We start from the raw sequence: 13,310 nt of genomic DNA, 5'->3' as shown, positions 1-13,310 counted from the left end.
TTCTGTTTTTTTTTTTTTTTTCAAGTAATGCTGTATTACACTGTCACAAATCAACTTCTAATTAGGTTTCACACAATTATGCTCATGTCCTACAGTCTTATGTCAAACCCTACTTGCAAAAATACTCGAATGCAAAGATTCATGAATATGTCTTAGAAGAAAATGAATGCTGATTGCATTTTAAATATTTAACATAGGAAATTCAAACATTTTTATTAGAACTAACTGAGATCTTTATACAAAGGCTGTAAGTTTAGAATCTACTGGGGGAGGGTCAAGCATGACAATTGGATTTAACTGTATTCAAAGGGTTTTTTATTTTCTGAAAAAATAGAAAATTTCATATGTTACACTACAAAAACATATACACAAACCAAATGCACAGAGAGCTTCAAATGGGGAAGAAAATACAGAAACACTAATCCTTTAGTGAATTAATGCTTAGGCAGGGATTTGAGATATCCTGATGCCTAGCCTAGAATAAGACACTCTATACAGCTGCTTTTGACCTGCCTGAAACTAAGTGAATTTAATAAACATATTAACAAATGACTGAGCCTAAATTTTATTCCCAAACTATTATAAATGAAATTTACACACTGTAAAATTATTAAAGGTAAAACTATAGCAATCTAAAGATTCACAAATATGTTGACCACTGCAATCTCTACTGTTAATATAGCCCAGACTGAATAAACATGACTTATTTTGCCACCTTTAATTTTTTTCATTTACATTTAGAAGAAACAAATGACATTTGATTCTGATTATTATAAATAGATTCTCTCTCGCTCTCTTTTTAAAGAATTGTGTCTTCTCCTAAGCAATAATTTTGTGGTCATTCTGAATAAGAACATTCAATCATTTATATGTAAAAAGATGTTTTTTATAAACCAACATGAAAAGAAAGTTCTTATCTATTTCTCCTTTGATACATTACTATATAATTAACAGCATAATAGAGAAAAATATTCAATGTAACCAGCTGTGCTACAGAGTTGATGACATATTCTAGTTATTAATTTCAAATAAAACTAGAATTTTGATTGTTTATTCATCATCATCATATTGTACCTACTTTTTATTTATTTAGAGTTTAAACATCTGGCAGGACATAAGCAAAGACAGCTTACTATATCATATTTAGCATATTGTCTTCTTATTTTTAGAAAGAAAAAAATGAGAAAAAGATCTTATTCTACTATACAACATCATACATCTAGTAAATTTCTAACATCTGACGCAAATTTGCCATTCAACACACCATTACAAACAAAAATGTCTTCCACAGGTAAATTTTTCTACTTGTGCTTCTGCAAGCCCACATTAAATGGGAGAAAGAATGGTGTTAAAAAAAAAAAAAAAAACTTTGACTTTCACATAAAGAGTAAATAGCAGACATGCAAACACATTAAGTGTTCAACAGATACTAGTTTCTCATTTTAAACTTAAGATGCGAAACTATCTCCTCACCATTGCACACTGGTTAAAACTCTTCACAAGTTCAGCAGAGGATGCCCTGTATTGTTTTGGCAATGCAGAAACTAATAATGCTGGCCACATTTACGTTTAGATAGAGTATTGGAATATAATTTTTACAGTAATCCTACAACTTTAGAACACTGACTTGGTGATTAAAAGAGAAGAAATAAGAGACCATGCACACTTTTTTTTAACACGGGAAAAACGGAATCTTCACATTTTTACATACAGTTCAAATATTTCAATGGCCAAGAAGAACATGTGAGTAAATGGGAAGATGAGGAAGCAAATTATGATTGATAGAAGTAGAAATTGAGTGACTTCAACAGGTATCAGTAAGTTGAAAAAAACTGCCTGCTTGTACCTATTTTCCAAGTTCAACATTGAGAACGACTTATGCTTTAAAGGTATTACTACTTGATAGTTACAATAACATTATGTATTATTTGACAAATCTATCTTATGTGCTAAAATTATTGAGTCTATGTTTTATTTTTGGTTGTCTGGCGGGTGACAAAATGAACCAAAAGGATAAGAAATCACACAATCAAGATTTGTCAAACCTCGCCCTGGGTTACTGCCTCACTGCATTTCACAAGAGCCGCCTCTTCTCCTGGTTCCACTTCTCACATTTATAGATGAGATTGGCACTTCCCAATTGGTGACATATCCAGTGGTGAATAAGTATTTTAGAAAGGAATTTTTTCCTCTTTTTTTTTTACGTGGGGGAGAACAAATCTTATTTGAAAGTCTCTTTATTTATTTTAAAATCATATTACATCCCTTAGAAATTCTCAACCAAAGTGAGATATAGATGAAATTGATGTGTCTAACTTTCATCTCAATTTATGTTCCATAAGGAATACTAAGACTGCAAAGGAATCGATCCATATTAATTTATTTTGTTCTTTTGTGGGAAAAAAAAAAGGAAATCTACTTGAATAATAAATTCTAATCACTTAGAGATCTCTGTGTTGATCTCCCAATCATTTTTGAACATATAAAGTTAGAAGACAGTTCACAAAATATCTTTGTTATGTGTAAGTCATTGTGGCTGGTCCTAACATTTATGATAGTTTGTACTTAGAGTCAGTATGTCTATTCCTACTTTGAAGTTTCTCAATTGTTACTTTATCACTTAAATTCAGTTGTTTGGTTTTTTTTTTTTTTTTTTTTTACAAAATTCAATAAAGTGCAATATATCTCCAATTGTTTTGTATAAAAAGAATTAGTTCATTTCTTTTCCTGAAATGAACAAAAGGCATCTTTTTGTGATGGTGATGCCCACTTGTGATTTTATCAAGACAATGCTAAATATACCTTCTCTACTTCCTCTGCAAATTTCACTAATCTATTAACATATGCTTGAAGTGTATTTTGTTAGGACCCATGGTACAGTGTAGATCTAATAAATTATAGTCATAATTGGGCTGAACTAAATACACCATCTGAGAATTGTTTAGACCTTTGTTTTTACCTTTTTTTTTTTTTTTTTGCAATGTTCTTTAGCAAAGAGTTACCCTACTGCTTAAGTAAAAAGTGGGCAAGGTAGAAAGAAGTTATTCCTTAAAGGTTTATTCTTGCGTGTGCTAACATTCAACTAAAGCACGTGCTTGGAAGAGACAGAATACCATTAATATCATCATGCAGGTGTATTTTCTATGGATTTCATTAATCCAGACTACTCCAATATACTCAATAGCCCTTGATAATCATAAATAGGCTATATTTTGTTCAAATGCAGTGCTCCTTGAATAATCACATCATTCTATGGTTTCTATAAAATTTAATACTATAAAAATTTTGTTTTGTTCAGTTTTGTTCAAATTCTAATGAACCATATAATTTATAACACAAAAGTCTGTCTTCGCCAAGTGCAGTCCATAAAGTGTACATAGAACATATCTTATATTCCTTAATAAGGTCAACTAAATAATACTTTGAACTGGTTTATCAAAATAAGTTCAATTTGATGAAACTGAATATAAGAAGAAATTACCAAATGAATAAACAGCCATCAATTAATAAAACTTGTTAAGTTTTGAAACAAGGATATATTATATTTATATACGTGTGTGTGTATGTGTGTGTGTGTGTGCGTGTGTGTATTTCATTATTCCATTGCTGCCTTACTATCAAAATTTCTAGGGCTGAACCACAAGGGAAATGGTTACAAAGGATTAACACTTAGGGGTAACGCTTAGTGCTATGTGCCTGGATTTAACAACATTAACAGAAGCCTGCACAGTTAAATCCTTCTACATCCTGCTGAAAATGTGCCCTTTGGTGTCAACTTAGCTTGACAAGATATTTTCTGGGACTCAGAAAGGTGAAATTTCTTACAGGGGTGCAAGATTAATGGCTAGAAGAACTGCATTGTCACAGATATCGCAAAGTGTTTTCAAAAAGCCAAAGGGGATTTAATCTTATAGACATTTCCTGTTAGTGAATAAAGAGATTTAGTAGCTTTTGGACATATGAGAAGAAGAGAGACACAAGCTTGTGTTAAATTTTCGTTTTACTGCTTCCTTACTTCTCCTATTCATATTACACTGTGGAGCACTTGTTCCTGTATGTTGCCCAAATTAAAACTATTAAAAATGCAAGCAGAATGATAACGCAAGCATCACACACAAAACTGCAACTTAAATTGATTCCTGGGTATATAGCAAATTATACAGTATATACACATTTATTACCTAATGGTTTCTAGAAGAGCAACTAAAAGTACATTTTATAACACAGAAAAATAAATATACACCCTGTATTGTACTTGTCCTTAACCAAGCAACATATTTATACACTAGAGTCTATAACTTAACGCTGTGTAACAGCATTTTAAAATTACAAAAGAAGGTATCTATTAAGACATTACCTAATCATATTGCTCTTCAATACACTTATGTAGACGATTAAGACTTGAAGTAAACTTCAGTAAATTGCAGCTTTTGTTAGCCCACGAATGGCTATAAACTTTTCCTTTCAAGTAGATTCTTGGAAGTTTTGAAAGGGGCTGCCTTAATTCAGTCTGTCAAGGTGCTCTATATAGTTATATTTTTCATTTATAAAATTTTGTAGAAGTAGCAGAAAGGATTTTCTTGTTGCAACATAAGATAATGTTTAAATTCATGTTTTTATTCCATGCAGGTTATATTTGCTTCGTGAAAAATGAAGACACTGAGGAAGATAAGGAGATTTTAGCAAAACACTGATTACAAATTCTGTGGCTGAAACAAATGCTCTCCTAAGGTTTAGAAATCACTGAGTTTTCCCTTTTCCCTTTTTTTTTTTTTTTTTTTTTTGTTAAAATAAATCTCAGGGCTTGTTTACAAAGTGCAGAATCATTCACTTGACGAAGTGACATTAAAATGAAGTTACAAGGGCACCATCCCATTCACCAGCTGCACCTTCATTTCTTGAAGGCTGTTCATGATCTTCTTCTGGTGACCAACAAGAGTCACTCCAAGTCGTCTCAAATCCCTGCATGAAGAAAGCACACATTGGATGTATGTATTGATTCAACTAGTAGCACACCTCAATATTTCACACGGCAAAGACACAAACCTTTTGCACAAACTAGTTAGATTACAGTCCCGATTTAGATATATGGGGTCCAATTTTCAAAGGCAGGTTCCCAAATTGTACCTTGAAAATCTGTTTGCAGCCAAACACATAATTTATAGTAATAAGGAGAGCTATCATATATATTTTCTCCCTTTTTGGGGCTTCATTATTTTCTTGGCACAGAGGGGTGGAAAAATAAATCTGCACACACTTACCAATAACATTTAAATTAAAGGTACAATTTTATTGAACAATTTTGAAAATATGGACCTACCATAGGAACAATAACTTTTTTTTTGATAAAAGAAGGGAGCATAAAATATACTTTAGAAAATTGTACAGTTAAGCAGCTAAAGACCAAACTCTTCAAGTGACTCAGTACAATCATTTTATACAACAGATATCTTTATGGGATAATAATCATTACATTGCTCTTATACTACTTCCAAATATTTTATTTTTTACTTGGAACCCAAAGTACTAGAGCTTTCTTCCTTTACCAAATAAGATCTAGGCTCTACTGGCACTTAGAGCATTCTGAAGATTACACACTCTCAGAAAGTCTTTTCAACCAAGATACATTGTTATTGTTTCTTTTAAACAAGCTTATTATTCAAAGAAATTATAAATGTTTATATTTCTAAACTAACTGCATATTATGGAATGCACAGTCAATGCCCATGGTTATTAATTGTTATTTCATGGACTATTCAGAAATTCTATACCCCTACGGTATGTATTGGACAAATAAAATTATTCAGGTATGTTTGGCAAGCGGTAACATTAATTACAGGGGGAAAAAAATCAAGATTTTTAAGTGACAAAACTATTTGCCATATTAGATTTCTTTAGACAATTACTTTATTGAATATATTATACTCAAAGGATATTTTTGCATTCAGAGTATCTTAGAATTCTTTAGAATTGGATACAATGACATGAGAATCATTATATGTCAAATTGGACAGCTTTGGAAACAAGTAAATCTCTTGATTATCAGAGAATAGAAATTTTAAAAATGGGTACAGATGTTCTACATATATTAATGTTGGAAATAATTGCTTATTTAAATAATATCTTAGGTTTCTTTTTTCTTTTATGTTTTCTCGATTTTTTAGGGGAGTTTTAGCAAATGGCAAGAAGCTACAAAAAGAAGCAATTGATACATTGATACTTAGGGTGGAAACATAGTTCTTTCTTTCTTAGAATGTGAATATTGAACACTAGAAAGTATTAAATCTATAAGACACTGGAGTATAAAAATGTGTGTGTGTGTCTGTGTGTGTGTGTGTGGTCATGTGCATATATATATATATATATATATATATATATATATATATATATATGGTCCTGGAAGATAATCATTGGCAAAAATGAAAAGAAAACAGTAAATAAATCACTTCAAAACAAAATCACTGTTCTTAGTTATGAAATAGGCTATAAAATAGATAATGACTAGCATAGGGATAAGAAAAGCTTGAGTCTAATTGTTTTTCTTTTTTTCTTTTTATCTACTACATCAGTTCCTTAGCTTTGCCCCTGTTAGCATTATGGGCTGGATAAATCTTTGTTAAAGGGGCGACTCTGTGCATTATAGAATATCTAACAGCATCCCTGGCCTGTATCCACCAAATACCCGAAGCATTGCACCACTGTTGACTCTTTGTAACGACAAGACAAAGTGTTTGCCATATGTCCTGTGAACAGAATAATCTCCCCCCACTTGACAACCATTGCCCTAATATAAAAATAATAGGTGAAAATTAAGATGTCTTTTTCCCATATGCTAGGAAAATACATAACTCCATGACATAGATTTTTTTTGTTAATCATTCGTGGATGAGAAAATGAAGGCTTAGAGAATTTCAATCATTTGAGTAAGGGGCAGCAGGGTTAATACTAGTACCAGGAACCTGATGCCAAAGTCTGTACTCTTTTAATTTCTCATTACTCGGAGATACAATTTTGAGCAAAGTACTTCAAATTGCATCCAATCATTTATTCATCTGTAAAATGAGAATACTTAGTGATAACATCTAATATCAAAAACTCTAAAAGAAAGAAGACATTTAATGGTGGAAATGGAACACATACTTCTTTGAGGTTATGGTAACCCAATCTACATGGCAATTTCAGTTACGAGCTAATTGACATTCTCATGTTTTTACACCTTATGAATCAAGAAGAACGGTATAGATGTGGGTATTCATGGGTGCCCACTAGCATAGTTTGGACCTAAGTCAAGTGAGAGAACTAAAATGTCTTAACCCGGAAATAATCATTCTCTGCTAGAGAATTTAAATAATTAGTCATCAAAATGAAGTTAAACATACGTTTTATACAGGTTTGAAAGTCCTGATGTTATATATATACTTAAATTGTACAATTTATATGACTAATCCAATTATTAGGATGAACTTTTGAAAATAATCACTGAAATTTATTCTGAAAGACCTGAGAAAGAAATTATAGGTTTCTCACTGAAATAGCATAGGTTTTGAATATACAATACCAGAATCTCTATTTGAAGTGTGTTCATGTGGGTGGGGGTGGGGTGGGGTGGGGGTGTCTGCGAGCCTGTACATGCTTCACATTTGAACACTTGGTTGTCTCACTGACATTAAACCTCTGGTTTAACTTATTTTTATTTCCACTGTCTTAACTTGTAATAATATGACTTCATTTTATCAAAATATCTTGACCGACTACAAGAAAAGCTCTGTTTCAGTGTTTTGGATATTTAAATTTTTTATGACATCTATATCATGTTAAAGAACAGCTTTTTTTGAGGAATCGTATTTGATTAGTAGATATAGTTATAGAGCTTGTATTTATAGGCAAATAAAATATTTCTTTCTTCAAAACATTTCATATATCTAGATTTTAAGTTAATTTTTGAAAAATTTTCCCAGTGAGTTAAATATAAGATTTTATTTCAAGGTCAACTTACAATCTGATTATCTCCTAAGATGCACATGGATACTTAGACCACAGGAATTCTCTTTCTCTCCATTCGACCTGTTTCTCATCCCTCTTTCCATGGAAGAAATGGAGTTATAAAAACACAGCATCACATTTTATATATTGCCATAAATTATGTGTGTCTTTAATGGAGTGCTGATGTTTTTAAAATCTGACTTGTCATTTCAAAAGCTGTCAAATTACTGTGCAGTAATTTAGAAAAAGCATGATTATAATGCATACAATATACCTATGCCTCTGTGCAATGTGATTTTCAGTGAAAAGCTCGGGGAGAAATAAGATCATTTTTGCAAGTTAAAATTGTTCTCAAAAGCAAAGAACTTTCTTAAGAAATCCTGTTTAATATTTGTTCTAATTATATGACAAATGACAATTAAAATAATATTATAAATACGTTTCTAGAAAAGGTTAAATAAATTTACTTCAATATTAATAAATGCATTAAGGTAGTTTTGTTTCCTACTTTCATGATTTCTAAGAATTGCCATTTTGCTCTTTAGAGTATATATTAAATTGTCAAGTTAGCAGTAATAAAGTGAGAGAAATTTGATAAAAATTAAAGTATTTTACATTTAATGATGAAGTTACTGCTCTACTTATAGAAACTTTTTCAAGATATGCCATTTTACTCATTTCATTTTTCTATGTAGGAAATTTTATAGCTAGGTAAAATTTTAAATGTGTTCCATTTATAAATATTATACTAAATGTATCAAGACCATGTGTAATCTTAAGTAATACCCAAAGCCAATTCTAATGAGGATGAACTATATTTCAGCAGAAGCTTATGAATTTAAACATAATAAGAAGAGTATTGTTACATAAAAATAACTTGGCTTTTGTCAACCAAACACAACCAGTTTTAGAAAAGCTGCAAATATAATGAATTGTTATTGATGTAATTACATTTCAGCATATTTTAAAATGTTACTTCATAATATTAAACAATGGAAAACACTGATGCTATGATACTAAATGGCAGAATGAAAAACAGAGTAGCAAGAGGTGTCTAGTTGAGGTTGGAGCAACTCTTGATTATTCAGGATTTAGCTCATTCATTTATGGGTAAGTCATTCCCTCACTTCTTCTCCCTTCTGCTTTACACAACTTTTAGCCATATCACTCTACCAATACTGGCTGGATAGGAGAAGGGAGAAGAGAGATTAATAGATATTCACTAAATCCCAGTGTTTACTCTTTTTGTCATAATTTGATCATGCAGTGGTAGGTTTGAAATTTTTGGTTCCTTTAGAAGAATCCTGACAATCATTTATATATCTACTATACAACATAAATATATCTACATTTGGCAAAGATTAACCATGACTGGTCATGGTTTTCAGTGAGTGAGACATAGTGAGACTATAAACTAGACTAGAAATTTTAGCTTCATTATGAACTACAAACTATGAGCTAGACTAAAAACTTTGCCTTAATTATGTAGAATGCAGAGGAGAGTAAGTACTCCTGTGTGTATTTTAGGTATATAGTAAATTATGCATGATGTCTTTATTGATAAGAAATCTACTTGAATTAGTGTGCATACATTTTAGCCCTAAATTTGTAAAACTTCCATTTTAATAGTCTAAGACACCATTTTAATAAACGGTACTAGCATAAATCTCTTAAATTTATATACAATAGGCATAATATTTAAATTCGTTGGATTTTGTTCATCTTCTGAATAATCAAAAGTTGACAATACTGGTCTGACAACAAGTTAAAAAAGCAGCTGTACTACTGTCCTTAATACAGATCTTTGGAATCAATTTGCAACTCGCCACAAGCTTATAATTGCCCCATCAACCAGAAGTCCCTACATTTACACACCAAAGTACAGATTGCACTATTACTGCCACAACAATTGTTCTGTGTATTATACACAGAATAGCAAGGTTTAGGCACAGAGAATGGCAGACAGAAACTCCTAAGGTTGAAAACCCCATTGCTGAATACATTTTAATTCTAATATTGCTAAGTTTCTCATTTCCTTTCCACATTAAGCCATATATGCGTGTGCTGGAGAAAAAAAAAAAAAGAAAGAAAGAAAAAAGAAAAAAAGAAAAGAAGAGAAAGAAAGAAAGGAAGGAAGGAGAGAGGGAGGGAAGAAAGAAGAAAGAAAGAGGAAATCACAAACAAAATTAAACATTTATGAAGAAAATTTTTGTCAAAGTATGCCATTCTGAAAAATTGTAATATTTTCTATTCTTTTTTCTAAGTCCACTATGAGAACAAATTTGATGGCATAAATTCTAACATAATGTTTTAGTTTAAGTATATGGCAGTTTGATCTCTTGCCTTATAGTAATCGATCGTAACTTTTTCCCCCATCTAAGCATTTATCACACGTATACTTCCAGTTCTCAGTTTCTATTATGCCTTAGCAATAACACTGACAATAATACTTTATTATATTATTATAACATTATGCAGCCTCCATAAAATTAGTGTTTGGATATTGGGTAAAGACCATGTGTAAAAAATCATTATCTAAAGATTTAAGAGCTTGTCTTTTTCTCTGCTGATAACCCAGCAACTTTGCCATGTGTCCTCAATAATTTTTTTTGGTGAAAGGCAAGCAAAATACACAGACAACCTTTCTCTTATATTCCTGACCAAGCAAGTAAATGATTACTCACTATTCTGTGAGTTATTTAAATGATGTTTTGATAAATATGTTCTTATAAAATAGGAAAAATGTGGTTAAAAAATAATAAATGAGGACATATATTTAAAGCTGCTAGAAATCAACTTCACTGGATTTGAGGTTTGCTGCCTCAGTTTCTAATAAGGAATGGGCAATTATCTGCCCAGGAACCTGAAGCAACCGACACATGGAGACCAATATCTCTGAGCAGGATGATGTTAGTGAGTCTCCTAATTTCATTTTACTATTCCAGTTAAGGTAAATAAATTAAAAGACAGAATATCTGAAAGGAGGCAATATAACAAGAGGCAACAGGATACCAACGCAATAGAGACAAAGGGAAGAAGCAGAACCAAGTAGAGAAAAACTGATCAGACAAAAACTACTAGAGAAGAGAAATGGGGTAGAGAACCAATTAGAAGATAATAGAAGGCTATTAAGTCATGAAATAAAACATACAAAATGGAGAGAGTTTGGGGAGAAAGGAGTCAACAAGTAAGTCAAAAGAAAATAATTAAAAGCAATAAAAAATGAAACACTAAAATAACGTTAGTTAAAGTGGTCAACATATTTGGGGCCCCAAAGAGATAAACTAAAAGAGAGATAGTTAATGCAAAAACCATTATTTGTGTTTAAAACAATTCTGTGAAGGGAGAAGCAAAAAATAGTGGATGTAAATATATACATATCTATGTATATGTGCTATTTTAATAAAAAGAGAGACATCACTTAATGCAAATAATTTTATTATATATTTACAAGTAATCTGACATTGGGTAGAAGAAATACCTACAGTATCATTTTAATATAAAATGACAAATGACTTTAATAAATTAAAATGACCATTTTTACTGAAAAATTAAATAGCAATCATGTAAAAATAGCTTTAAATAATCAGCAAAATTTTCTGTTTACTATTTTAAATATAGCACAAATGAGTTCTTTGAGCATTCAAAGAAATAATGGGCAAAGCATAGGTGTCGTCAAATAGATACAATTTGGAGGTGAGGGTGAAGATGAAATTCAGCAAATTGAGAGAGCATGCTGAGTAGTGAGTTTAGGTCCCATAGTTATAGATACGAGGAAGAGAAAGGCTGAGAATATGACATTATCTGGTGACAAATGATGGTACCCTGTTACCTTTTGTGTGGATGGACTGTGAATTCAATGAAGAAAAGAATGCCAGACTAGAAGTGGTGAGAGACAATTGCTCAATGTTCATATTATATGAAGTAATGGAATAAGGACTGTGGTTTAGTGCTTTAGAATGGTCTACCATGTTCTAATCCTTACAATATTTTAACCTTTGAATCAATAGGTAACTTAAAGTGAGTTGTTATATTCACAGGTTAAAACATTATTCATGTTAATGTAAGCTAGATGGAACCACCGTTAACAACAGATAATTTTCACAAATAACAAATATTAGGCTAAAATAATTACACATACAGAGTATATAATAAAATACAAACAACTTACAGCCTTAAAGAATTTAATATTTAACTCTAGTGATTTTTATTTATAAGATTTGATAAATGTTATCTTAAACGTGCAAACAGAAAAGGGCACAATTGGTTCCACTGAGATTGTACCAAAAAACAAATCAGAGGCAGAATCTAATATATCCTTGTATTGCAAGAATTAAGGTGCACCAGTTAGGGATTAGATGAGATTCCTGCCTGGGAAGCTTTGTTTGAGCTGTTGCTACCCAGATATTCATCATAGCCAAATTTTAAGAAAACGTTTTGTCATTATGTAGGACTAGCCACACCAATTGTGCTTACAGTTTGTTTTGTAATTACATTCATATAACATAAGTACCAGTATAAAAACTTTGTCAAAAGAACATCTTTTCCACAACACAAAATGCCAGTATTTTGCCAAGGAGCTGTTATTCCAATTATTCCAATATTAAAATGTTATTTGTTTGAAGCAAAGAAGCAAAGATACTGGCCACAAGTAGCATTAACCATGCAGTTGTTAACAATACAGGCTAAAAAAGAAGAGGCTTCTTTGAAAGCTGTCACACATGGACAAAGGTTAACTGATTTCCCTTGACCTCATCCAGATTGGATTCTGAACAATTTTTCTCGCCCCAGCAATTATGTAAAAATTATCAGAAAAATTACTCACTCCAAGGTCACCTGAGCCACAGCGTCCATTGAACTGTATCCATTTTCCATGAAAATCTCTGTATACCGGCCCATTTTGATTGCTTCTAGCCATTCACCTACTGATCTGTAGGCCCCAGATCCCAGTGGGCTATGTTCTGCCAATAAATTAGATACCCTAAAACACAGAAAATAGCAATATTAAGAGTAACACTTTAACTCTTTTATAGCAAATTGTGATATTAGCACACAATCAATGGAGCTTTGTGTTTATATTTATAGGGAAACATATACTAAAATGGAAGAAAATTATTCAAAATATAGAACACAAAATTCAGATTTTTATTCTACCTGTGGTCAACGAAAACTTATAATGACTTAAGAAGCAAGTATTCTGTGATATGAAACATTAGCTAAAAATTCCATGTGGTGATTTAGATTTTACTTCTCATTATTGTTTTCTGTTTGTAAAAATAATACAGAAAATCCTGCCAAAATTAGATATAAAGGATAATTTGTGTAAA

At 31.4% G+C, this 13,310-nt stretch overlaps 1 protein-coding gene across 5 annotated transcripts in view; it reads right to left on the bottom strand.

Moving 5' to 3' along the window:
- Positions 1-2,948: 2,948 nt before the first annotated feature.
- Positions 2,949-13,310, bottom strand: part of EPHA5 (EPH receptor A5) — a 350,197-nt gene continuing 339,835 nt past the window's right edge. For all 5 annotated transcript variants that reach the window (XM_059160233.1, XM_059160250.1, XM_059160224.1 and 2 more), the window contains 2 exons: positions 12,809-12,964; positions 2,949-4,962 (listed from right to left, as the gene is read on the bottom strand). In XM_059160233.1, coding sequence (XP_059016216.1) covers positions 4,857-4,962; positions 12,809-12,964 — 262 coding nt within the window. In that variant the 3' untranslated portion in view covers positions 2,949-4,856. The remainder of the gene's footprint in view (positions 4,963-12,808; positions 12,965-13,310) is intronic.

The sequence above is a fragment of the Mustela lutreola genome, chromosome 1, assembly GCF_030435805.1.
Source record: "Mustela lutreola isolate mMusLut2 chromosome 1, mMusLut2.pri, whole genome shotgun sequence".
Classification (NCBI taxonomy): Eukaryota; Metazoa; Chordata; class Mammalia; order Carnivora; family Mustelidae; genus Mustela; species Mustela lutreola.
The sequence above is the reverse complement of the archived record's forward strand: the minus strand, read 5'-3'. Positions and strand labels throughout refer to the sequence as shown.